The 27,796-nt window shown below is 40.2% G+C and overlaps 2 protein-coding genes across 8 annotated transcripts in view; both read left to right on the top strand.

The window, feature by feature from the left end:
• Window positions 1–4,743, top strand: part of rimbp2a (RIMS binding protein 2a) — a 57,661-nt gene extending 52,918 nt beyond the window's left edge. For all 7 annotated transcript variants that reach the window (XM_019272462.2, XM_019272463.2, XM_019272461.2 and 4 more), the window contains 2 exons: window positions 1,566–1,730; window positions 4,208–4,743. In XM_019272462.2, the coding sequence (XP_019128007.1) occupies window positions 1,566–1,730; window positions 4,208–4,444 (402 nt within the window). In that variant the 3' untranslated portion in view covers window positions 4,445–4,743. The remainder of the gene's footprint in view (window positions 1–1,565; window positions 1,731–4,207) is intronic.
• A 12,402-nt stretch (window positions 4,744–17,145) lies between these two features.
• Window positions 17,146–27,796, top strand: part of si:dkey-1d7.3 (transmembrane protein 132D) — a 29,345-nt gene continuing 18,694 nt past the window's right edge. Inside the window, exons 1-3 of the mRNA XM_019272410.2 lie at window positions 17,146–17,215; window positions 20,705–21,632; window positions 26,563–26,709. Of these exons, the coding sequence (XP_019127955.1) occupies window positions 17,146–17,215; window positions 20,705–21,632; window positions 26,563–26,709 (1,145 nt within the window). The remainder of the gene's footprint in view (window positions 17,216–20,704; window positions 21,633–26,562; window positions 26,710–27,796) is intronic.

Genomic DNA, 27,796 nt, shown 5'->3' with positions numbered 1-27,796 from the left:
TGTTAACTGTAGATTTCTGCACACCGATTGATTCACAGGCAGGGTGGTTGATGTCAAACACACTTTAATTTAACAAATCAGGAGGCTGGGACGGATGATGAATCTACAAATTAATAACTTTAATATGTCAAGGGAGTTTCACAGGCTCTAATTTTTGGAGAACAAAAAGATAAACTAGAAAATTTCTGAAGAGATTTTGAGTGTGCCTGACACTGTGTGTGGTGTCTGTCTGTCTCTCTATCTATGTGTCTGTGTTTGTGTCTGTGAAAGAGAAGGATAAAATGGCCGACATTGAAAATGTAGCCTTGATAGTCGTTGATATCATACAGAGACTTCAACAAAGTTAGTCAAAGGCAGGCTTGAGGTTGCCAAGCAACCAGGGTGAGCTGCAAGTCAGGTCATTCCAAAAGTCTCAAATAGTCATTTTAACATTTTTATTTAGACACAGGAGCAGCTAGTGTTTATGCACTAGCGATTACCATTAGCATGTTAGCATTAGCATGTTACCCGTAGCATGTTAACATTAGCAATTGCCATTAGCATGTTAACATTAGCATGTTAAGATTAGCATGTTAGCGTTAGCATGTTAGCGCTGATGCGTTGATACGCTAGCAATTAACATTAGCATGTTAACGTTAGCATGTTAGCACTGATGTGCTACCAATTAACATTAGTATGTTAAAATTTGCATGTTAGCGCTGATGCGTTGATACGCTAGCATGTTAACATTAGCATGTTATCGTTAGCATGTTACCATTAATATGTTATCGCGGATGCGCTAGCAATTAACATTAGCATGTTAACATTAGAATGTTAGCATTAGCATGTTAGCGCTGATGTGCTAGCAATTAACATTAGCATGTTAACATTAGAATGTTAGCATTAGCATGTTAACATTAGAATGTTAGCATTAGCATGTTAGCGCTGATGCGCTAGCAATTAACATTAGCATGTTAACATTAGAATGTTAGCATTAGCTTGTTAACATTAGCAATTAACATTAGCATGTTAGCATTAGCATGTTACCATTAACATGTTATCGCGGATGCGCTAGCAATTAACATTAGCATGTTAGCATTAGAATGTTAGCATTAGCATGTTAGCGCTGATGTGCTAGCAATTAACATTAGCATGTTAGCATTAGAATGTTAGCATTAGAATGTTATCATTAGCGTGTTAACATTATGCATGTTAACGTTAGCATGTTAGCTCTGATGCGCTAGCATCAACATGCCGAAACTCTTAGAAAAGTCATAGCAATCGATTCCCGGCCGAGCCGGTCGTTTTGATACCCGTTTTGTGTATGTGCGACAAAAACTCTGGGAGGAGTAGCGAGACAAAAAAAGGGCGTAAGAATAAGCAGAAAAAAAAGAATGAGCGCGGTGGATAACATATAGTGTGCGCCTTACACGCACACTTAATTAAATGGATAGTGACCTGATTCAACCCTGAGGGCATTAAGAAAATTAGAACCTTACAGTGCATACATATGACATATTATTTAGACTTTATGGCATACATCTTGTTCAGTGACACAAATCTTCTTCCCTCATTTACGTCCATAGGGTGAGATAAACGGCCACCGCGGTCTGGTTCCCTCTAACTTCCTGGAAGAAGTGCCTGATGACGTGGAGGTGTATCTGACTGATACACCATCCCACTACCCCCAGGAAGAGCCTGCCAACCGGCCCCCTGCCAACTCTGCCGCCACCGTCTCAGAGGGCAAACGGGTACATCATCATCGCCGCTCTCAGCGCTAGGCCCTGTGTTCATCCATCCTCCTCCTCCGTCCTCTCTCTTGATTTCCGTCTCTCGCTTCCTCCACTTTGCCGTCTGTGTGCTGTTCATTGTGTGTGTTTGTCCATGTGGTGACAGTGGTGACTCTATACAAACTAACAACTCCTCCCCTACCCGCCCGCCCGCCCGCCCGCCTTCCTCCCTTCATCCTTTGGAAAAGAGACAAAAAAAATCCAGTGTTAACACCTTTCTGAGTCTCAGAGAAAGGAAGAAGCAAAGCCTGACATGGACAGAGAGAGGATAGACTGTGGGAGCTCTGCGGGTGATTTATGCATGTAGCACTGGTTAAGGAGGACTTGAAAAAGGCTCAACTCATTCCTTACACAAGATAATTTGGTACCTCTTTGCACTGAAACACAAAATCAAATTGTGGTTATTGTGTATAATAACAATTATATGATAAGTGCTTTATTAACACGTAACGATTGCTACCCAGTGACACTGAAAGAAAACCATTTGAGAAGAAAACTTTAAAGATGAAAACGAGAGAAAAGCATGCCTTTTTCAAAACTTGATACATTTTATATCAACTTTCTTGGCTCGACTGCTGTATTTCCTTAAAGAGGCTTTGTTTCTTTATGTATATTGCGCACACATCAGATCTATTTTTCAGCCCTGTTGTCAGTGGATACGCCATGTTTGCTCTGAGCTCGAGAGACAAAACTAATCGCAGCACTGATACATCCATACTGTGTTGTTACAATGGAACAATAAAAAGAAAAAAATTGGATATTAAAAAACATCTTTTGCGCGCTCTGTGTTCATGTGTGTTGGTGTTGTTGTTTTTGTTGTGGTGGTGGTGGTTGTTTTTTTTCAGTTGTCATAGTGGTGTGGGTTTTTGTTTTTTTGTTTGTTTGTTTTTTTAGCGACGGTGACAATGCTGCCACATCTGATTTCTTTTTTGTTTTTCCTCACCCGCTTGGCAAAACAAAACAAAACAAACAGAAGAAGATTGTTCATTTCACACCATAAATGGCTCTGTCTGCCTTGTACAGTAAGTCGAGCAACTTGAGATGCCAAACTCGTGGCTCTAATGCACGCAGCTTGTGGTCACAGAGGAGGCTTTCAAATGCCACTTAACATTATGGAAACACTTCAGTCTAGTGTTTCTCTAATGTTTTGGGGGGGTTTTTTCTCCATGGTGACATATCACATCAGTAAAATGTAGCATTTTGAGTTTGAAGGATACCAAAATGTTTTCAAAATGTTTGTAAATATTCGCCTCAAAAAACTAAATGGCATCTTTTTTTTTCACCCAAAGGTGGTGTATGTCCAAGAGACGTAGACTCAGTCTACCCTAATGGTATCAAAATACAAACTATCATCTTACTGAGAGTGTGTATCCAGCTGCTGCATTAGAAGAGAAGCCTGGTATCTACAGTTGTGTCCCTCAGTGTTGTAATGTATATTATTGTACTGTATGTTCCCTCATGGCCTAACTGATAGTGGACTTCTCCGGCTCTGTGGTGTGCTGATGTCGTGTTCAACATTCGATGGCTTCCTCCTCAGTGTTTATTCTACATATGTACATTCTGTGTGTGTGTGTGTGTGTGTGTGTGTGTGTGTGCGTGTGTAAAAACATACCAAATCCTCTGTCAGTTTAACACAAATTAACAAGTAGACAGTTGATAGATTTAGCCATCTTATTCAGTATGGGGTGGATATTATCAGATAGTTAGTGAGTTTGAATATTGAGTTATTTACGGAGACATACACATACAAACACATACAAGGAAGAACTAAACTAACTAGAACTAAAGCTAAAAGAAACTAGGCTCTCACTCCAAATCTACAGTGTATAATCATGGTGCCTGTTAATATTCTGTACATGGTTAGTAAAGTTAGAGACTGAAAATTGTTGCCAAGGCTGCATAATTCTTTTTCTAACTTCTTTTAATAATAGAAAATATGCTTTTTTTTTTAAAGATCTGCATGTATCTGAATGCAGATCTTCACTGAAACACGCGGCGCGCTACCCCAGATGCACGTTATGAAAGAAAAAAAACATCCAAACAAACTAGAAATGTCGACGTCCTTGCCGGAGGTAGTTACAAATTACTGAGATATACACGTACTGCAAATTCAAAATGTATTTCCATCACTCCATTTAACGGGATAAAAGCAACGAGGAGGCACGTAAGATATGCACATAAGTCAGCGGGTGATTTGTTCATTATGTGTTCAATGAATGCCCTTCTAAAGTACACAGAGAAGTCCAATTATCTGCAGTTTGAAAAGTTTTTCTGCATTGAAAGCACATAGTGGAGTTTAGTAGAGAATACAGACAGACAGGCAGGCAGGCAGACAGACAGGCAGGCAGAGGCCTTCAGAGACTTCAGTGTGAAAGAGTTGCTTCTTTTGTAATACGCTGCCCCATGCCTCCACACCTCCCCATCACTTCTCTCCTCAGGTTACCGCAGACACCGCCGACACGGTCGACAACGACACCGTACCCGTCCGAGCGCCGTCCCCGATTGTTCGACCTCTCCTTCCAGGCACCATGAGATCCCTCAGCCCTACTAGTGGCCCCCACATCCCGCTGGACCCCCGGGACCCACGGGACTCCCAAGATCTGGCAAACAAGAAGAAGAAAGGACTACTTTCAAAGGGGAAGAAGCTGCTGAAGAGACTCTCCCCTGTGAAATAATAATAATTAAAAAAGAAAAAAGCATACATGTACAATAAGTGCACATGCTGGGCTCTGTATATTGCATCCATACAATCAACTCTGATCCTACAACACATGACAGAGTGGATGTGAGCTTTGTCTCCTGGACTACGTGAGCCTATTTGAATATAACCAGTGATATAATTATTCATGTTTGGTGATGGATACGAATCAGCTAAATGATGTACAGTGCAGTGCCAAAATCAAGAGAGGAGGTCACCTGCAGACACAAAAACATATTACTGTGATGTATTTTAAATCAACAGGTAACTTAAAAAAAATACAAAAAACTAGGATTTTCATGACATTTTTCTTTTCTTTTTTTTTTAATCATTAGTCAAAGGAACTTTACATTTATTTGAAGCAGGGTAGCTGTAAAAAAACAAAAAAAAACATCATTTATTGTGGAGTATTGATGTCACCACAGAGAAACAGAGACCACACTCCTATAAAAAAAAAAAAAAATCTCAAATAGACTACACTGTTATTGAGGCATTCTGTGAAGTAATGCTGGCTGCTAACACAAAGGCTTTATTCAGTGCAATATCATAGAGAGGTGGTAGCATACATGGGGAGAAGAAGAAACGTTTCCACGCGTACTTGTCATTCAGCGGAGTGAATGATGAAAGGAATTTGAAGAATAAGCAGATTGGCAACAGGGCATTAATGTGACAAACACCGGGCGAGCTTAGCTGTCTCAGTGGCCTTTATGAAAACAATATGAGCATGACATTCCTCGTTTGATCACAGGTTGATTTACACCAGGGTTTTCTTTTTTTTTGTTTGTTTTTGTGTCATTTCTGAAAAGTAAATCAGAGCAGAAATGTTTCGCCGTCCTCGCTGTCGAGCTGTCATGAAACGCCTAGTTCAAGACAAAATGTTGTGTCTGTCTTCCTATTGCACAAAGGTGGGTGTGTTTTTTTTGGGGGGGGGGATGTCTCGTGTGCCTGTGAGTGAGTGAGTGTGTATGTAAGGGAGTACGTGATGCATTCATGTTTTTTTGCACCTTTTCATGTTTCTCGTTTGTTTTGTTTCTGAAGGAGAGGCCATGTAGTTATTGGTCATGTGATCTAGTGATGTGCTGCTACCTCCATTGCCTGTGCACTGTTTCAGTTTTGTTGTCTCATGTTAATATCGAGGGCCACGTGAAAGCATCGTAGAAACTACAAATCAAAATGTCAGTGCATTGTTTTTCCGGCTCATCTACCTTAATACAAACATACCTAACTTTTCATATCTGGTTACATGTATGCTCTTACATGGCTTGTACTTACAGTACACAAGGACTATACCATAAAAGTGTCACACATACATTTCAAAGGGAACCTGATAGAGATAGATTTTTACTTTATTCCTATGATCTTGGGTAATCTATGAAATAAGCAGATGTAGTCTGGAGCTTTAGTTTGGCGAGCGTGCACACACACACACACACACTAATCAGTAATGCCAATATTCGCCTGTTGCTCCATTTAGTTTGTTGACTCACTGAATGTTTTATCTATTTAAGCAAGTCTTCAGAAACAAACAAACCTATTTGCATAATGCTACTAAAAGATTTGCGCCAGGAAAATGTAATCAGATCAGTGGAAACTACTTAATATCCTGCCGGCTGTCACACTGACTGTGGATTAAATCAGTTTCCTGTTCGTTGTCAGTGTGAAAGCTTCAGAACGATGTGTGACAGATTAAACCACACGGAGTCTAAATTAAGATGAGATTCTATGCGATCAGTGAAGGTGAATGACAGCGTTTCACTCTGAATTTGTGATTAAATATTTTGAATATTCAGTTACAGTTTATTTGAATTTAACATTTCGACCTTCGCTTCAGTGCTTCAGTGGCAAATTCGACCTTTGAAAGTTTTTTTTTAAACCTGTAATGAATCAAAAATCAAAATTAGGGCCCTTTAAATTTGTAGTTTATTAGTTTTCCCATTTGTTTATCAAAACTTGTTGACTTGTAAAATATTTTGCAGCAGACATTGATTTATTTTATATTTGATCTTACTTTTTTTTCTAGTTTTTGATCAATTTTTTTTTTTTTAACTTCAAAGACAAACTGCATTGATCCCATAGTCACGGCACGTGACTCAAATCTCAACACACAACTGTCCTACCTCAGTCTATGCCGCTCGAGGAGACAGTCATTGTGCTAATTATACAAGATTATAGAAATATTGTTTCGAATTAAACAATATTCACTTGGATCACAGAGAGGAAAGGCTTGCACACTGGACCAACATTTTGTGTGCAGTTGAGATGTTGACGTGCTCAACATCTCAGTTACTAACCGGAGGGATCGTATGTCTCATAGCTTTAATATTTTAAACACTCTTCTATTCTGTCTGTTCAGTTTAAATTATTCTTATATCTATCCTGTTTATCTGCGGTTGTCTCTTACGTCAAGTTGCACTTAACATATGAGTCAGATATGAGTTTACTGTGTGAAACAGGGTTCCCCTCCTCATTCTTTATAAATCTTATTGATTAAATGCAATGACAAGAGAGGGTTTGCCAAAATGGAATGTAAGAAAAGTTTGGTTGGCAATAGGTTTACATCTGATTCTTTTTGTTCCAAAGCATTTTTTTGTTTAGTTTCTTATTCAGTCTGTCACAAAGTTGAAATACTGTAATATGGTGTCCCAATGCCAAATCATTCACTTGTGAATGGGTGTAGTGTCTCTAAATGCTGTAGCTCTTTTGTACTTTGATCCATTTGTAGATAATTTCTAAATGTTTCTACTTGATTTTACGACAGCCTTTTTGTTAGTGCACTGAAATTTCCTCTCCTTGTAAAAGACTGCAAGCATTCTCCATAGTGTCCTTTTGAAATCAGATGTATCAGTCCACCGTATGTGCTTGCTTTGTGAATCAAAGTTTTAAAAAAAAAAAGAAAAAAAAAATCATTGGACAGTATTTATGGTGATTAATTATGTGTGGGTGTGCATGTGAAAAAAGAAAATACAACTTTTATAACCAAATTAAATTTGATATTTTTTAGAAAATCCTCGTTTTAATCTTCATTTGTGTTTGTTATGTGTTTTCACCGGTCATCGCAGGCTGTCCCATCGGTTTGACAGATCATCCTTCAGCTGACTTTCATTTATCATGTATCATTGAGTGAGTTAATGAATCGGTGCGCTTAGTTTGGTGGTTTAGGGTCTGCGCTCACACCTCACTATAAAAGGTTCACGCCATATGGAAAGAGATGAAGATTCCTTATGTGTTTCAACACAGTGCCACATTATCATGATAATGATTAAGCCATACAATTAGTCGTATAATAAGTTATAACTAATGCGACAATAATTGCACTTTTTACTCGACTGCATTAAGAACTTTAGTTTCTAGTTACTTTTTGGATTACATTTTCTCATATCTATCCTGTCCCATAAAAACTATTCTATGCACCTCTAAATTTGGTGATTTTGAATATTTCTGACTCCGACTGACTTTCTTCCACAATCCAAAGAAATGCAGGTTAATTGGTGGCTCTTAATTACCCGTAGGTGTGAATGTGTTTTGATACTTTTGATAATACTTACACATTTTTACTCAAGTGATATTTTGAATGCAGGTTGAGTATTTTTACCATGTGGTATTACTACTGTCAATTAATTCACCAAACATTATTTGAAAACCTGGTTGTCAGTAGTTGTTGAGAGGAAATTGGCAACATTTCCGATCATATTTTCATATCTTGGACTGATGGACTTGACATATTTCTGTCCTGGATCTTATCACAGTGTAACACAACTTAATGAGACATGATATATTTAAAAAAAAAAGTGCATTGTCATGCAGAGCAGCTGACATTTGAACAATGTATAACATCATCTCGTTATCTTACCTGGGTTTGTATTACAGGATTAATTCTGTCCAGGCTTATTTTTTATAGCAAGCAAAGCTACACAGACATCTGCAGAGTAATACACCTATCTTCTTCTCAGATGAATGCACTGAGGGATTTAATAGCGGCTTTTTAAGTAAGTAAATGCTTGTCAATAGAAACTGTGTCCTAATGGGTGCAGTAAAATATATTCTAGAGGTTTTCTCTGTGGATTTGCTGGCTATTAAGGAATATAGTGCACTCTAAGCCTGAGCCCAAAAATAGATCATACCTTTAATAGCTTCAGCCATCGGTCAGTCACTCAGTATACAAAGGTATACACGACAACTGTTTGCTATGTCACAGGTTGATTTAATCATGACTAACATGTGGTTGTTTTGATGTAAAATCCCTTTAATTTTTTGCTCAAGACATGACAAATTATATGATTTAGTACGTTTATTTGTGCAAAGTTTAGTTTAGTTTTTTAGCAAGTTTAATATTCTGTCTAGCAACAATCTAATATTGGACTGTTATTCAGCCCTGAACATCACAGCAAATCATCTCCTGCCTGTCATTACATCAGCGACGGAAAGCTGAAGGGATGGTGACAAGGCCAAGTTTATACACGCCTTCTTGGCAGTTCATAAACAACGAGACAGGCTGTCTGTTAAAGTTAGATTTCCAATTAACAAGACATTGGACACAGACAGTGTTTCAACAACAGCAAGAGATAACTGAAGTGTTAAATGAGATCAGTATAACAGATGTCGACTCTTATCCGTGACTTCAAACCCTTTCTGAGTGGAAGACCGACTGGTGAACAGTTGTGTCTTGGTGGGTGGCAATAAGCGAATCAAAGAGGTTTGGTTCAGAATGACATTTTAACAATTAGAGTCTCAAAGAGATCCAACAAAGACGCATGGACATGATTCATTTGTGTCATTTTAGAAGTCTATAAGACACATCAGGGACAAATGAGTCTAACAGCTAGAAATTATCACACTTACTAAGATCTTTTGTTGCTGCAGGTCACACATATATTTCTTCTATTTTCTACATTCCTACCATCCTTTTTGTCACACACTGGTGCGTGTGCAACTACCAGACCTGTCGGTACGTTCATGCCGTTACACGACAGTCCTCAGGAGGGCAGCAGTGCTTTTCAGTCGGGCGACAGTGACAGCACACGATGGCGAAGACTGCGGTTTCACAATGAGGGATGGAACACATACGGTGACCAACCTGGGTATCATCAATGTATCTCATTTTTGAATTAAACATTTGCTGATGCCAACGCAGTTACCATAAGCACGCAGGCACACATTTCATATCAGAAAAAGACCCTAAGCCTCTCCTCCTCCTACACTCTCTACATGTATATTTGTTTTCACTATTTGCTTAATTTTAATGTTGATTCAAGCAAGAAAAAGAACCTCAAAGCCAAAAAATTACTGCAGTGTTTCATCTGGGTTATGCCGAAGCACCCATTCTTCTCTTGGGGATGTAAGACAGAAAGGAGATTGAATTTGTAAATCAATTAATCTTTGTTTTGTTGCTCCTAATATATTTGCCCTCCTCTCTTCCTGTCCTTCCCCTCCTCTCCTCTCTCTTTCACTGCCCTCCCTTTATTTTCCTCCTCTCCTCTCCTCTCCTCTCCTCTCCTCTCCTCTCCCTCTCCTCTCCTCCCGTTCGCTCTTGCCCTTATTTCCCCTCACTATCCAACAGATCTATATTGAGCTGTAAGTCTCTGGACTCCCCGAGGGCCACTGGATGTTTAAAATTCTTGCCAGTTGTAACCTCTCTATCACTCGCTTTCGTCCTGCCTGCCATGCCACCAGAGGGGGGCATAAGGGGACATCCATCTTCTGCTGGTCTTTCTGAATATTTCACAAAACCTCAGAGTGCCAGTTAAACACTCAATGTCCATTTGACCTCCCTGCCCTCAAAAATCACAGCAAGAGTCTCTCAGGTAAAATATTTTAATTCGACTTTGATATACCGAGAGACCTTTTGTCATGTGGTGAGTCAGAGATTTCTTTTGAAGTCTCTTGGCTTGGACAGTTTTTGAATCTTTACTAAGTTCATACAGTAGGTGTGTGGTAAAGAGGTTGGGATAGTTGTGCTGCTGGTAGGAGGTTGTGTAAGGTACCGTAAGTTTCTTTCCATGTAATAACTTTGCTTTTATTATATATGTTAAGTAACCTTCTTTGGACAATTTCAGGACTGGATCAACCAGCCTTGGTTCCCGTAGCAAAACTTACCTTTGGACCCTGATCTACCTCTATGGTGCACACAGCAAAAAGAAACATTTACTCTGTTAATCCATTTTATAGATAGAAAATACAACCACCCACACACACCACTTACAGACCTGCAAAAAGACGGTGGAGTGATAGGCTACCACATAGTGGCGCTGCATAGCAGTTAGGGTTCAGTGCCTTGGTCAAGGGCACCTCAGCAATGCCTAAGCATTCTCTAGTACCTCTCCAGGTACCTCTTCACACTCCACATCGTGTTCTGTGCTAGATTTCAAGCCAGGTACCACAGACTGAGGTACTGCTACCCTAGCATGAGAGCTTGATTACTTTATTTCACCATATTTTTGCTAGATACCGCAGACCAGTCCACAGGTTAATGTAATGTTGTGCCAATTAATGTTTGAAAAATTTAAAAGGGCAATTTAAAAATCAGGGCCAAGTGTCAATAAAAATGCAGGAACCACCTTAAGGCATTTCATTTTAAATGAAATTAAACTGTATTTATGCATAGACTTGTGTCCTATTATGTATTCCACTCTCTGCATGCATACCATAATAAACATGCAACATATTTTGTCTCCAGGTTGCTACATATCTGGACTGCAAATGAATTGCCACAGCCTTTGGGATCCTTAAGGTTGTGTAAAACCCGAGACAGCTACCTGCTTTGCCTGTCTTGGTAATCCATTGTTAGACATGTAAAACAGAAATCATTTCTTTGCATACTCTGAAGGAATGAAACATGACCTATTACTGTAAATTACCTAGAGGCCAGGTATCTCGGGTGAGAAGAATTCTGAACAAAAAAAAGAGATCACACTAAATATTTCACCTGGGCGTCCATCTATCCTCTCCAACATTAATGCATTTCCCAGCGGGTGGTTTGAGGCAAGCCTCTTACCTGTCCATCAGGGCGCTCTGAGGGCAGGTTGTCGACGGGAGGATATACCACCTGGCTGATAACTCATTCCAGACATCCTACAGGGGTGATGTTTATGGCAGCCATTCTCCAAGTAGAGCATTCATTCGTCATCAGGGGACAAACGTTGGCCGACGTCAGCGAAGGGAAGAAGCCAGGGCAGGCCTCGTCTTGGTGATTCATCTTCGGCTGAGTCTGTTTGGAGTGGGAAACATCCACAGGGCACAACTTGGCTGGAGAGCCCTCAGAGCTCTAGCACCACGGGCGTTGAAAGGACTGGCTGGCTGGCTGGCTGGCTGCCCCCTGGCAGGCTGTAGTGCTAAGTGTTATTACACAGGTGTAACTTCAGCTTTATGTTCAAAGAATGGACTCCAGCACTCCCTGGAGATCAAGGTAGAGAATATGGAAGCAGTTTACAATGATTTCCACTCAGGGGGCTTTATAAATGGCTGCAATTGTCTTGGGTATTCTTGAATCACTTGTTCTGTTGTGAAGCTATTCATGAGGTCCCATGCCAATCGGATGCAGCATCAACAGGATGAAACACAGCTGAGTTGATCTAATGATTATTTGATAGATTGATGGATGCTAAGACAATAGGCTATTACTGTATTCCAACAACCATCACTGAGCTGTACTAATTATATGATTACCACAAAGGAGCCATGGGCTGGTCATAGCTCATCTGGATGTCAACTTGCAGGCGATGATCTTTGTCCTGGTTTGATCATCCCTTGTTTCCGTTAAAGTTTGTTTGGAAGTCATTTTCCTCTGAACAACATTAAGATGTGAATTGTTTTCCACATATTTTGTTCTTTTGCCGTTGTCATTTTGTACCTGTAATGCTTTTGCTATTTTTCCGCTTCCAGATTGAATCACCTGTGTCATCATGTTTTATCTTTAATAGACGTACATATTTCCAAAACAGTTCAACAGGCGGGGAAAGAAGAAAACAACAGGTTCTATTTTCTGCTGGATATGAAAATGTAGCATCTATCAGGTAAATCATTGCAATTTTGAAAATCCAAGTACAGTTATGAGATGTAATAATTTAAGGTTTTATCAAAATTCAATTATTGGTATCAGAGATACAAAATAGACATGAATGGGGAAGCAAATACTGAAGCAGAAAATAAAATGAATTGAAATGAAAAACATAAATACATGCTTTGATTTATTTTTGGGAACAAAGAGAGTAGTGGGTTGGCACATGGACAATCTGATTTATGCTTTTTTTGGGGCCTTTTCTAGCTTTATTTTGATAGCGACTGCTGAAGAGTGACGGGGAATGACATGCGGGAAAGAGCCACAGGTCGGATTTGAACCACCCTGGGCAAGGACTGAGCCTTTGCACATGGGGCGGCTGCTCTACCAACTTAGCTAAAGACCGCCCCGTGATTTATGCATTTTTGATACATCAGTCGAAATCTGGATATGAAGTTCAAACCGATGTCATATTTTCAGTTTGTAATTGATTGACTTTATACACCCAACAAGACTTACATGTAGATTACTACAGCCATGCTAGCAGCTCTGCAGGCACAACTGTGCTTTATGTGAAATGCTGGTTGACAATGTTTAACAATGGCCATCTTAGTTTAGCATGTAAGCACATGAAAATTAGCACTTAGCAACAGCATCAACTGTGCAGGTATTTGGTCATAAACCAAAATATCAGACACATTTTGACCTGACGGTGGTGCTACATGAAAAATAAAGTGATCACCAAACTGATTACAATTCAAAATGAGGGGGCATGAATATCTGCGACAATCCATTCAATAGTTGTTGAAATGTTTCAGTCTGGACCAAAGGGGAGGACCACCTGACCACCTGATGGACACAATGACGCTTCCAACCTAACGCTAGCCAGTAGTGTCGCTGAAAAAAAGCCACTGGTCTACGACTATGACTAAGCTTTGGCTCTAACCAGTCGTCACTGCAGTCATTTCTTCGACTGTTTATCTCTTTTAATATCTCAAAGAGGCACAGCTTCCTATTTAAATACTTTAACATATAAGAATTTAAGTCTTGACCCGTGTTGCTCCACATGAAATGACCTCCAAAAACCTTTGAACCACCCGGCAGCAGCTCTGTAGCCAACACTGGAGCCAAACACGGTGCATTGGACTGCCTCTCCATCTTCTCCAATAGCACCAGCAGCAGGTTGCATGTCTGGAACAACAACTGAGATCTGGAGACATTCCCAGACTCAATAGTCGATGGCCTCTGCCACTGTCAGCATTAATAATCACATCCAGCCAAAAACACAGACGAACTGCTCTGAAATTAAAGCTCGGTATATCCAAAACGCAACCCTGCACTGTAAACACTGCAGTAATGTGTACATTAAAACCAAGTTCCTCTCATGAGATGATACAGACTCTGTTAGTTCTTCAAAGTTTTATTGCCATTTAGAGATCCCTAAATGTCTCTCTAAGGCACATATTTATTTTAATCAGCCTCTGCTGTCAGGAGAGAAAATGTTTATTTGCCAATGATGCTTGCATGCATAATGCTTGTCACCTTGGCACTGGTGCCACCTTGCAATAAAACAGGCACAGAGGCACCGGTCACAGTGGGTTTTAGTTGGAAGACATATTCTGCCAGTGAAGCACATTTGTTTTCGGAGAACAGATAGTTAGTGGAACGGCAGAGAGTGGAGAAGTGAAGACCAGTCTAACCAAGCTCATTAAACCCACTAGGTGTTCTTTACCATAAATCTGATGTCAGCATTTAGTCCGATGTCTCTGTGAGGCAGGCTGGATGGATGCCACAGTCCTTAAACTGCATATCCCACCCTCCAACCTGCTCACTCTTAGACACAAAACGACTCATATTATCGTCTTTCTGGTTGTAGGACACACTGCAACAAGACACCACGTTATTTTAGTTTAGGCTTTGAACTCACACTGATGTTCAGTGTCACTGCTCGGTGTACCTCATTATAATGAGTGTATAGAATTCTAGGTCAAGGCAGATGAAGTGATACACACAAAAAGAGAGAGAAAGAGAAAAGTGATATCATTACATTTAATTACCCAGAGTGCTAAGAAACTAAATGTGGCCTGGAGGCCTACGGTAGCACAGAAAAAAAAAAAAAAAAAATCTCTACTTTTCTTTACTCAACTCCGAACACTGGTGGAATCAGGAAGGTCCATGTTAAAAAAAAAAAAAAAAAAAAAAAAAAAAAAAAAACAATGTTAAATTAAACATGATGAAGTGTCCTCTACTGTGCCCTTCCAGCAGACAAAACGTGATAAAGTGCCCTCTAGGGTCCCTTTTCTGTGGACAAAATGTGGAAAGGTGCCCTCTTAGATGTCCCTATAGTAGATAATAATGATTAAATGCCCTCTAGGGTACCTTTCCAGTTAAAGGGATGTGCTGTAGTTATACTCACTGTTACGGACCTCAAGGGCTCGCAAGGCCCGAAACATATTTAAAGAAAACATAAAGACAAAAGTTGTCATTAAACCAATAATAATTTTTATTAATTCAAAAACAAACAAAATAATTCCCCAAGAAAACAAAACTAAAGGGTTGGAGGTTCCTGGCCAAAACAAACAAAACAAGAGAGAAAACACTGAGCCAGCCAACGGCCGTCGCACCCAGCATTCACTCCCAATCTAAACCTGCCTAAAACCCACTACCTAAATGAAAAGAAAAGACCGAAAACAGGACTACCAAGGAACCCCCGAACCAAAACTAAAATAACAAAACCCAAACGGCTCCTGGCATCCAGAGCCTCACCTTCACACCGGATCACCTGCAGGGAAGATAGAGAGCGAGACAAGAGAGAGACACCTCTTTAAGTAAGCTCATGCTGATGAGACAATGAGTCTCACCTGGGGTCTCCTCTGTGCACAGAGAGAGAGAGAGAGAAAGAGAGAGAGAAAAAGAGAGGGAGAAAAAGGGGTGGGGAGAAACAAACAGTCCTACTTCCTGGCCACACGTAACACTCACATAATAAAACAATTTTAATCTTATCCCTTTTTATTTTTTCACGCCTGCCCCTCGAACAGTTTGAGTTCGCCTCTGACTCTGAGCACACTCATGTGAAATATGTTGGAAACATACGTCTCAGTTGTCAATAAACTATTATGTAGTTAAGCAGGACTCATACAGAACTAAACTGGAGTTTGCACGAGTATTTGCGGATCTTTTGTAGCATGTTGCCAAATGTATATTGTGCTGTGACACCACACGGCTTTAGATATAGTGTCTGCATCCATCTGCTCCATCCTACGCAGTATGATCCCATGTGATGCTGAGGACTGAGAATACACAGCTGACAGCTGGCAAAACCTGCACTAAACTTTTTCCACTTAGAGACTGGCTTAAAGCAATATTGTGTAAATTTTCTACCATAAAATCGCAGGTTTAAAATAATTTTAAGGCCACGTTGTCAATTGTGGCACATATGTCTGTTTCTGCACTATGTAGCTTTGTCCTCCGGATACGATCACCCGCAAGAAGTACGCAAAGAGAACACCAACTATTTCACTGGTCAAACTGGATCATATTTTATGTAGAAAATGTTTTCTGGTTTTTCCCTCTGCTAGCCTCTGGCTGCTGCGCATCAATTCTTATTGATTTACAGAGTTTTCTGATGGACAGTGAAGTAAACTGCTGTTAACGTTAGCTCAGTTTGTAAACCGGGTTACCCTGACTGTGAGTTCAGAGCACCGGGGGAGTGTCTGTGCCACAGGCGGTTTGATCCACCATGAAGACGAGGTTACCAGCAAATACTGGACGCTGGTGTCGTGCCAGAACCGGAGCTGGGCAAGCAGGCCATGTAACCGAACTTAGTGTAACCTCTATGGACATAACGGCCCAGATGAAAAAAACTAGATTAAATGTGAGAATTACTTTTAGTCATTGGTAAGAGCTTCATGAAATGAAAAACAGCCACCGAGCTGGGTTTCCTGCTGTTGAACTAGCGAGTAATATAAGCTGGCTGCTATATCTATATATTGGCTGATAGCAAAGTTGACAACTTGCTCATTTTTGATCATATATAATATAATTTGGCATTGCACTCTGAATCTGGGGCACTAAATCACACAAAATACCAATTTCTACTGCATATAATGTAAAGATTAATATATAAGCCTTCTGAATGCATCTGTAAATTACTTTAAATACAATGAAATGGTAAAGGTACATCCATTTTTTTCCCCTTTTATCAATAGGAACTTATTTAGGCTATTCCTTCTCCTAATAATGATGTGTCTCTGCAGTTAAATTCACCCTTGAGCCCAGAATCATACACTCAATTTGTTAAATCAGCATTAAAATGACTCGTGCAGAGACCACTGATCCCTTTGACCTCGTGTGCATTTAATTTTCTTCCCCCTACCGGCGATTACCCACGTGGGTCTCGTTAATCTGACAGACGCCACATGTTTACTGATTTCTCTCACGGGAATAGTCGCTCCAGCCAGAGCTGTGCCACCAGAGGAGAACATCCCTCCCATAGGAAGACCTCAATTTAAAAACCAGGTTTAACAAGAAGGAGTTTTATATCAAAAACAAACAAACTAACATTTCTTTTTCTTTTTTTCCACTTGATCCTCTACAATTAGAGGATTTTACTGGACATCAGACAATGTAATGATTTTCTTTCCAGCTCTTTCTTTCAACTGGATGAACCTCCAACTTTTGCTGAAATGATGCTCAACCCGGTCCACTGCTCACTGCTCCCAGTTGTTGCAGTTGCTGTTCTTACAGCTGTTAAAGGTGAGATTTATGACTGCTGTTGATGAGAAAACAAAAACCCTTTACTGATTTTTTTTTACTTATTTACTTGTCTGATTTGCTTCATGTGTGTTGGAGCAGAGCCAAGTAAAAGCCATCAATACAGGAAAAAAATAACTGGGTTGGAAGTAGTTTAAAGGCTTATGTTGTATTTATAAAGGGACGTTAATCAAGATGAAGTGCTCTTGTGTATGCTTTGATTTTGATTTAAACACACATACACGCACTGAATTTGCTTTATTGCCACCCCTGACTTATTATTCTGCCACATACACAGGGAGAGACAGTGTGCTGCTATTTTCTTAAAGCACAAACTTTGTGAAGACAGTGCGGTTGCTGTGTATAACAGGAGACATTTGAGCAGTGAGCCTTAAACATACAGAAGGAGTTTGGTGTTCACATTGGGGGATTATAAAACCATTTAGTTGCATGATATGTTTAGGTGACTTGCTGTAAAAAGGATGTTTTCCTATTTTTCAGGTTTTTATTACTACCCATACGCTCTGCCAATCATTGTCCCTCTGTCTAAATGAAAGCGGCGGTGTGCTCTCCAGTGTGCAGCAGGAAGCTTCATCTGTGGGATTAAAGAGGCCTGAAGCTGAGGTTGCACAGCTGTTTCTCTGGTTGTTTAAAGATAACCTGCATTGGTAGCTATAAAGTCAAAGCCTGTCTCGCCGTCACACAGATATTATGCGAAAAACTACTTTGTTAGACTGCCTGGGTTTTATATCTGCACATGATTTCTGCGTGTGCATTTATTTATTTTTTTATCCTACATATGTGGGACTGTTGTATTTGTGCTTGTGCAGGACCGGACTAGGCAGCTGTGCTCTTAATGCGTGTCTAACTGAGTTCAACATATTTCCTCTGCTTGGGATCCATGAATATGCATGGCAGCGTTATCTTTCAGTCCAGTCACAGATGTGCTTCTCTGGGATTGACCTCAGATCTATAATTGTGGTTAAAATATTTCAGAAAAGTTTGTTTTTCTTCTAATGTCACCAGTTGAGTGGAAACCCAGCCTGGACCAAATTAGTATCTGATCAATAAATAATGTGTTCTGCAGTGGAGCCTCAGATCAGAGGCTATAGATAAAAATACTGGAATCTTGTTACAGTATTTTTTTTAATTTTTATCAAAGAACTTTAGGAAGGCTTCATTCAAACACTTATTTTTAACATTTATCTCACAGGCCAGTGTGTGAACACAGTTCACACTGAGATCATGATCGAACTACGTTTCCCAGTCAGTGTATAGTTAGACATGTTGCAGACTTGTTTTGAACCAGGCTGGATTATTTTCCTCTTTGTGTTTCCTTCCATTGATTGCTTTGACCTGCGGTGTGCACCTGCCAGGTGATAGGATCCAGTTTATACAAGGATATGTTTTGACAAGATTGATTTACAACCTTGACACAGTATTGGCCGGCATGTTATATGGACTCTTTTTAACAGTCAACAAATATACCATTTTCAGGTGAAAACCGAAAGTACTCAGACATCTCTCCCTTACTGGAAAAGAATACTGAGAATAAAATAAACCGGAGAGCAGAAACATCTGCCAAAGAACAATTCTCCAGTTTAAACGCAAAGCCAACATTTCTAAAAAAAACTTTTATTTAAATTGACTTCTTTCTTCTACTATATAAAACTTGTTAGGATTTGGATTTGGAAAGTCGCTAATCGTCCAAAAGTGGAAATCTCATCATCACCAAAATCGAATTAGTTGATCTCTGGCCTAGAGCCTACCTGTCCACTAGATGGAACAGAAATCCATTTGTGGCTTTTAAAAGGACTTTTTTGTTAGATAAACTTCAGTAACAGCCACAGCCACACGGTCTTCTTAGAGGAGGTGATAAGGGTACGAATGAAAGGTCTAGTTTATTTAAACAAATTAAATTCAGTGTTTGTTCTGACAGCCCCAGGTAGACAGATTTACAGTGACAAATTGGAAATAAAATCCTGCTGTCCAATTGGATCAACTTTACATTATTTGATTTCTCTTTTGGTTTGCTTTAGTTCTGCATATACTGTGCAAAAAGAAAATAAGGTGCACCTGCCTGTATCTATTTTTGGCTTTAATATAAATCTTCCTACAGCATCAGTCCATTCTCTAACCTATAAGATAGTTTCCTGTGTCCTTATCTGAATACTACACCTGTATTTCTTTCATATTTTCTATTGCCTTCAGAATGAAAATAGATTTACACACAGTTTAGATGTATTCATAAAAAAAAGAAATATATATTACTTCTAAGACCTTTTTTGGGGGGGGAATGAAGTCCTGCTTTGCCTCATCTTTGCCTTTTAGATTAGTTATTTTTGTGTGAGGCAGGGAAAGTGAAATTCACACATTAATTTTGGAGCACTTCAACACGGAGGATGGCAAATTACCAAGTGTCTTTGGCAGGAGGAAGTGGGAGCTGTCACATACAGCATCCTGTTGGGACAAACAGTCATCTCAAGGAACTTACAAGAGAGGCTTTTTATCACTCAGGCATTTGCCATTCCCTTTGTAGCAGTAGGTGGAGAGGGGAAAAAATTAATTTATGTTGGAGGACAAGTTGAGACCGAGTGCATAAGAGAAATACCATTAGTATTCCCGTGTTTTGTAATAGAAAAGGTGACTAAAATAAAGAATAAACAGTATATGTGTTTCAGTTCCATGAAATAGAGCTATTTAGCAGTAGTATGGCAGAGTTTCCTTTGGCTCAACATTGAAGCAGCAACCTGTGGATTGACCATAATTGTTACCATCTGCTTACATATAAATAGACTGTGAAATCCACAATTCATAATATCTAGAAGTGAATCACTTTGGAGGAGCATTGTGTGTTTTGCTGAGGGTCATGTGAATAAACTCTTCAGCTTTTAAAGAGAGGAATAGTCACGGTTTGCAGTCACTTGAAAGACAATGTGAGCGAAAATGTTCAGAGAATCAACGGTGTTGCAGTAATTACAGTTATTCTTTCCATATACAATTTACATTCAAAAGTGCAGATCAGTCCATCACCTTGCACAGTTTTAAGACGTCCTACCAAAAGGCCAAACCATGAACCGTCTCAACCTATTTACATACCTGACCAGCTTCCTGTTTTCCACCTTCCATATTTTGTGTGGTTCCCTTTTGCTTGTCTTTTTCAGGGCAGGTAGTACATGAAGCCAAATTTTCTGCATCAACAAGTCATTACCCCAAGCCTCTTTTAGATGACCAATCTGCCACTCACCAAATTCTCTCGACCCCTCCAGCACCCAAATCAACCCTCTCCTCGACCATTTCCTTTGTGTCTAGCTGTGATCCTTTTGTCAACCCTTCAAGCTCCTGCCATCCTCATAAAATGTTCCTAATTAAAGTAACAGACTGATTTTGTAAGTGGCAACTGTTGAACCATTGCACTGAAATGAGTAATGAGAGAGTTTGAGTAGGGAATAGTTGTTACACTAATCTCTCTGTAAATTTTTTTCCTACCAGTTGCTGAAGGTCAGAAGGTTTCTGAAGACGTTGGGACATCTTCCACCCCATCTCCAGTTTATCCCACCATCAACTTTCAGGTCCTCAATGTGAACCATGTGTTTCTGAGGCAGGACAGTCCAGAGCCATCAGGGAACTCCAGTCTGAAGGCTCAGAGCCAGACTTTTCTCATCACTGGTCCAGGTGCTGGGCTCCTCCAACCAGCTGTCAACGCTTCATATGGCCCCCTGACTGTAGATGCACCAATATCTCCAGACCAGCTCTTCAGTGGGCCCAGGATCCTGCCCGTCATTTTGGGCCGCCAGGTTCGTTCCTCATCCCCTGTTGTCAAGATTCTCTTCCACATGCCCACAGAAAGTGACATCGCCGTTGGACAAGAAAGGAATGGATCTGGAGTAGTTAATGGGAGGAAAAGTGCTGGAGCCAAAGCAAAAGATGGAGCTCACTGTGTGACGGCCTACGCCTTCTGGGAGATGAAGGAAGTTCGTGGGGCATGTCTTGTGTCTCCGGGTGGATTCTGTGTAGCACAGCTGAAGCTGGAACCCGTCTGGTTCAGCTCAGCCAGCCGCTCAGGCAGCTCTAGCAGAGAAGCAGCAAGAACGGAAGGAGTTAAGGGGCTCCAGGGAAACCTTGTGGAGGTCTACTTCCAGAGTCGGCGAGAGCAGACAGGCCAATGTACCCCGCAGGATAGCCTGCAGCGTGTCGGTGTTGGAAGAAGAAGAGACTCTAAGGGATCAGGGACACCATTGAGGCGGATAGGAAGTGTCAATCTGCTGAGATCTCTACCAGGGAACCCCACCTTTCTTCGACTGAGGCTGGGAGGCACTGTGGTGATCCAGACCTCTTCTAAGCCGCTGAAGACCACAGATGTCGCAACTTTCTACGTCTTCTTGGCTAGCACCTCTACCCTGGAAAATTTCACTCTCAGGTGAGAAACTTTTATCAAGCTGGTGCTCGGAGGCATTGTTTGACATTTTAGGAAATACACTTACATGATTTCTTTCTGAGTTAGATAAGCAGTTGCAGTTTACAGGGGGGTTATGTGGTGGACTATTTTTTACCTTTGGGCAGTGACCTCTTGAAGTCTTGCTGAGCCTCACGGTGATGACAAAACTTAAGAGTTACTTAAGAAAAATATTATATATCAATTAAAGAGCTTTAGAGGTGTAGGTAGGTGTATATTTTTAACTTTTAACAGAGCCAGGCTTCCTGTTTCCAAGACTTCAATCAATCAATATTTTCATCTAACTCTCCGCAACAAAGTGAATAAGCGTATTTTTGCTCTTCAAAGTCCTTCAATACGGGGCCACATGGCAAAATCCTGGGGAACTTTGTAGATATAGTATATAAAATATTTATGTCTATGGATCTATCCTCCAGTGTATATATTACACTTCTAATAGTGTATGTTTAGTATATTCATTCAAGTCAAAGTCAGCTCTTTAGTCATTTCAGTTACATCAAAGTCTTAAGTCTTAAGTCCTTCAGGGATAGTCCAAGCCAAATCACAAGTCTTCTTGAACATACGGCAAGTGAAGATGTCTTTCGTTCTGTATGCCAACACTTAAACATGGCGTTGAAACATTTTTCAATCAAGGACGTATTTATAGTGTCTACAGTTTAGATTTGTTGGTGTATTTTATGTTTTGTCCAAGTTAAATCCACTGTAAATTAATTCTGTTATTTGTTTTGCATAGTGGTTATGTTGTTGGCAGATTTTGATAGCTATTTAACCACCCCATTAACCACAGATGTCAGTGCTGCAGCCTGTTTTAGCTGAGAAAAAGCTAGTATTACACTGACCCAGGATAATCACATACATGTCAGTGTCACATTTCGTCCCTGCGTGATTAAATAAAGTAAAAGTGTGTTTAGCATAAAAAGGCATTCGCAAAAAAAAACCCTGAAAACATTATAATTATTCAGCAATGTTGCTGAGTTTGCAGAGGACGAGAATTTAAGAGGTGGTCACATAAAATTTAATTGTCACTGAAACACGTGAAGCAGAAAAATAGACTGAAACCATGTTGAATCATTGTTATGTACAGTATATTTGAGCATGTTCATGAGGGATAAGCTCCATGCATTTAAATGGTTACTTAAGGCACTTGAATACTGATGGGGATCGCCATCAAGGCCATGCAGTAAAATGCTTGAGCGCCAACATGACTCGTGTTGTCTGGCAGTTTCGCTGGCTTCATAAATTACTGACATGTTATATCCTGTCTCCTCCAACTTCTCAGTTAGTGGGGGAGTTATGGAGAGCACTCTTCCATAAACAGGGAAATAATTGGCAAATGATTCACTGGTTTTCATATCTCAACATCCCACTAACATTTCAGCAAGGTTCTCTGGGTATTCAACTTCATAAATAATGCATCTATTTAATGGAGCAGGAAAACAAATAACTAAAATCGTCCTGAATCCTTTGGGTAAAAGTTCTTAGAAAAGCATCCCTATCACACTGAAACACACAGTTCAATCTGTTTTAAAGTTTTGACTTGTTGCCTTTTGATGCACATCACTGAGTGGAGTGAAATTGTTTTTTATCAGAATGACACAGATCAGTAAAGTGTATCACATCGCGGTTTGCATTTTCCAGTCTTTACTCAGCTTAATGGTTTTGTTTGAAATGCAAGACAAATTTCTCTTTAATCCCATGATTTAGTGATATCATGCTGCACACAAGATACCAACCCTGCAGTAATCTGCAGCAGGATGCAGGCAAATGGAGAGAAATGTTAAGATATATGTGTATTAATCCACGGGGCATATACAGTAGTTAACCCTGTGTCAGTCAATCCCAGTGCTTCTCTGAAACATCAGACTTTACCATCCACGAACACAAACATGTCTGCACACACGCAGACATGCAGACCTAGTGACCTGAATGTAGCTGTGCTCTCATTGTTGAAATTATGTGAGTAAGACTTGGTAGATGGATGCTGACCCTGTAACATTTGGAAGGATTTAAAGCCTCTCCACCTGAAATTCCCCAAATTCTGACTCACTGACCGTACCACTGAAATTTCTCCAGTCAGGTCAGTGATTTCAGCTTGTGTGTTTCTGACCTACTGCCACATCCAAAATGAGATTGGACAAGAAAAGGGGTCCAAGTCCAACGGTTAAGTCCAACTGAAGGCTCGCTCGGAGGAGCTTGGAAAAGTGATTGATTCCTCCTGGGAGAAATCCCTGCTCTACTTCCCTCTTTGGCCCAAGATTGAGTCCACTCCAGCAGAGTTAGGCCAGATAATCTGTGGCCCTGATTGAAAATGTATCAAGGAGTTAACCCCTCGCGGTAGAGATGATCAGAGCTGCCTGCCAGGATTAACCATGTACATTTGTGTGTGTGTGCTTTGCTACACCATCACACCCACCTGTTAAGTGTACAGGCACTGTTTTTTTTATGCAAAATTGTCATCACACCGAACATTTCATCATATTAAATATAACACATAAAAAGTGAAAATATGCAGTGTTGAAGTGTCGGCATTCTGCATGTATGGCTATTCAAATGAACAGGCAAACAACAGAGCTAAGAGCTCGTCCACTTTCTCATTTTTAAACAAAGAGATTGACAGAGTTTTGTAAAACAGCAGTGAAGAGTTGTTCAGTTCACATGCCGATATCCATCCTGTCTCCCACCTGTGGTCATGAACTGTGGGTAGTGACTGACAAAGACATAAAGGATAGAAGTGGCCGAAATGAGGTTTCTCTGCAGGGAGGCTCCTGTCTGCCTTGTGGATGAGAAACGCAGTGATCCAGGAAGATCCTGGCATTGAGTTACTGCTCCTCCACACCTAACAGGAGCCGGTTGAAGTGGTTTGTGCCCCCTGGGAGGGAAGCTCATCAAGTGCTGCTGTACACTGTGATGCACAGCTGGACAAACAGCAGGAAAATGAGGTAATGGATGTAGGTGGTTTGGTTAAAGTTCAAAAAAATACATTTGAAACCTCAAAAGAAATATTAATCATAGGTTACAATAGTCCTTATTTGAAACATAATCTATTAGTCTCAGTTCTTTGAGTCTTGATCTGACTACTTTATTTATATACTTAAATCAATATTTATCTTTTCAGACTGTAATGTTGCCTTCGTGACAAGGTTTTCATCCATGTATGTCTTTATCCAGCGTTTATTCAATTGTCATCTTTACTTCAAAAACAAAGTCTTTGTGTGTGCGTGTGAATGCTCGCATGCTGTATCCTGTCTGCCAAACAGCTCTGACCTTGACCCCATCGCAATGGTTATTGATTAGTCTGGTTGGCGTCTGATTACAAATCAGTGTTTGTAATTGTTGTTTGGACGTGTGTGTGCTGAACACGAGGGCATGCGTACTGACCCTTTCATTCTAGCATGAATAGATTTTGTGTTTGTGTCTTTCCATCTGTCAGTTTTCATGTTCTACAGTGTTTTGAAGACAGTATTTGTCGCTGAAATCATGAACTACATGTTGTTAAAACAGAAATAGAGACAGATCGTTTGCTGTAAAATAGCAGGTTGGCTCTCTAAAGAATTACTGGGCATTTTGTGCAAATTTGTGGGGAGAAAAAAAGAAACGTTTCTAGAATGATTTCCAAGTATATTATTCTAATCTATGAGCGCTCTAAGCCTTTGTTTTGGGTAAGTGGTATACAGATTAAATCAATCAAACAGACTATAAAGTGGCTGGGCTTGAGGGCTACTGCTAGAAATGAGAAAACTGACACTTCTAATAAACCCTAAATTTGTTTGTGGAGTGTGGTAGACATAATGAAAGTGTAGATCTGTCCTTCCAGGTATCAAGGGATGAGACAGGTGACGGAAGTTTAATGGTTTTGTGAATGTGTTTATCCTTTAATGGCCACAGTCTACCCGTTGTCACATGGACGTCACGCATCTTCCCAAGAGCATTTCGGTGACTTTAATACAGTGGCATTCGCGGACTTAATACAACACCTTATTGAGGTTGAGGTTTTTCAAATTATTCTGAGCATGAATATCCTGCTGATAAAACTGCAGGAGCTGAGTGATGCTCTTGAGTAAGCTGGGTCTTAATTCCCTCTGGGATGTTTCCAGCACCTCGTTGAATCCCTGCCACAAGGAAATTGGCTTGTTTTGGAAAAAAAACACATGAGACTCCCACCCCGTAGCTAGGTGTCTGTGCAAGTGCAGATTAGTGAATCATTGCATTTTAAACGTGGATCAGAAGAGCTTCATGTATCATTTTCCAGCCCATGACTCGAATAACTACGCTGTGATGCTGTCCAATTACACTTGACGCAACAATTTAGCAAACGGACATCAGGCTTTGGGACTTCGGTCCATTGACATTGTTTATAATAAGCATTCTCATTCTCATAGCGGAGTGATGTGTGTGTATCTGACATCTGATTAACTGATTTCAACTTCTCCCCAGGGCTAATGGGAATAAATACCCCTGCTAATTCTCAGTCTGCTGGCAGCCTGCGACACATCAGTCTGTCACTGACTCACCTCGTTAGGCACAACGTGAACGACTAAACACACAAACATACACACATACACAAGACACGCACATCTATGCATGGAATAAAAAACAACATACTTTTACAAGCAAATGGACACAGTCTTTAGTACACTCCCACACACTTGTCTCAGAATAGAAACAACAGATATAAAGACATGACAAATAGATCTTTTATAAAGGCTTCAGTTCTCCTCAGTGTTGTTCCCACAGATGCTCATAATTCAAGTATATATATTCATTGTCAGAGCTTTATTACAAAGTATTCTATGGTGTTCTACACAGCACATATTGCACAATAAAACCTGAGCAATAAAAAAAACACACAGTTATGCTTTACACCAACTGGACTGTGTATGTGTATTCAATACAGGGCAACAGTAAAAACGGGCCTGTCATTCAGTGCAGCGCGACCCAGTGACTCGGCGCTGTGGGACATCTTGGTGGAACCCGGCAGGGAAGCGACTCCCAACACCGTCTCCGTGGTCTGTCAGAGGAAGGTTGCTGTCACTGCAAAGAGGTCAGTCCACTGCATATGTGCACAACAGTACTGGAGATTTGTGTGTTTTCAGCAGCCCCCTTTAAAATGTTCTTTCTCAACACACAAAAAAACCTAATCTTTTATCAGCTATTATTGCCTCTTATTGCCTTTATTTTCAGAAAAGGTTTCATTAATCCCTGCTGCAACTGCTACCACGATCAGTCCTATGAAAAAAAATATATTCAATGATACATTTGCTCCACGGAGCAGGGACAAATTGAAATTGAATGTTTTTTTTTTTCTTTCCCAGAATAAAAGTAATCATTTGTGGCCTTGTACTGTACTCAGCGATTCACAGAATGTAGTCAAGCGCACACAGCATTGCTTTTGTTTGTGTAAAAGAAAGGGTTACCGCATAAATTTTCATTTTCATGTAGTAAACTTTGTCAGTAGAGATGAGAAAGTAGCAATGTGTATTTAAAGACAACATTGCATTAGAAGAAACAAGTCTTAAAAATACACAGTTAAGGACTGATTGGCTACCTCCACAGACACTTTACACTCTCAGAAGTCAGCACAGTACAGCATATTATAATAATACTGCTGAAAAATGAACATTACAAAGGCCCAGCTGTGTTCAGTTTCCATTAGGATGCACTGAAGATGTTAATGGCACACAGCAGTGCACACAAAAAGGATGGCTGTTTGCAATTAAAGCAACTTAATTTGACTTAATGCAACTCAGCTGACTCTTAGTATTTTCTTAATTACAATGATTACTTTACAAAAGAACCAGCCAGAAACATCGATAACTTTATTTATTTTATTAGTTGTCATCCTGGACCCACCAATTTTACTTTCCAAGCTTCTTTGATGTGCCTAAAATAAACTATAAATGACTTCATAGTGAGTCAGTATTGGCACTTTCACTGCCTTATCTACCTGATACACAGCAGTTAATCACAATTTTTTTTTTCTCCTGACGCTGGTGGTGACACACACCGGCAGCTACCTCTGCCCAGCAACCTCCCACCAGCACAGACCCCACAGCACCCTCCGGTCCGTCCGACCCACTTATCCGTAATCATCCATAATCACGGCTACGTTATCCAGGCTTAAGCGCTTG

The sequence above is a fragment of the Larimichthys crocea genome, chromosome IX (genome assembly GCF_000972845.2).
Source record: "Larimichthys crocea isolate SSNF chromosome IX, L_crocea_2.0, whole genome shotgun sequence".
In the NCBI taxonomy this organism is placed as follows: domain Eukaryota; kingdom Metazoa; phylum Chordata; class Actinopteri; family Sciaenidae; genus Larimichthys; species Larimichthys crocea.
The sequence above is the reverse complement of the archived record's forward strand: the minus strand, read 5'-3'. Positions and strand labels throughout refer to the sequence as shown.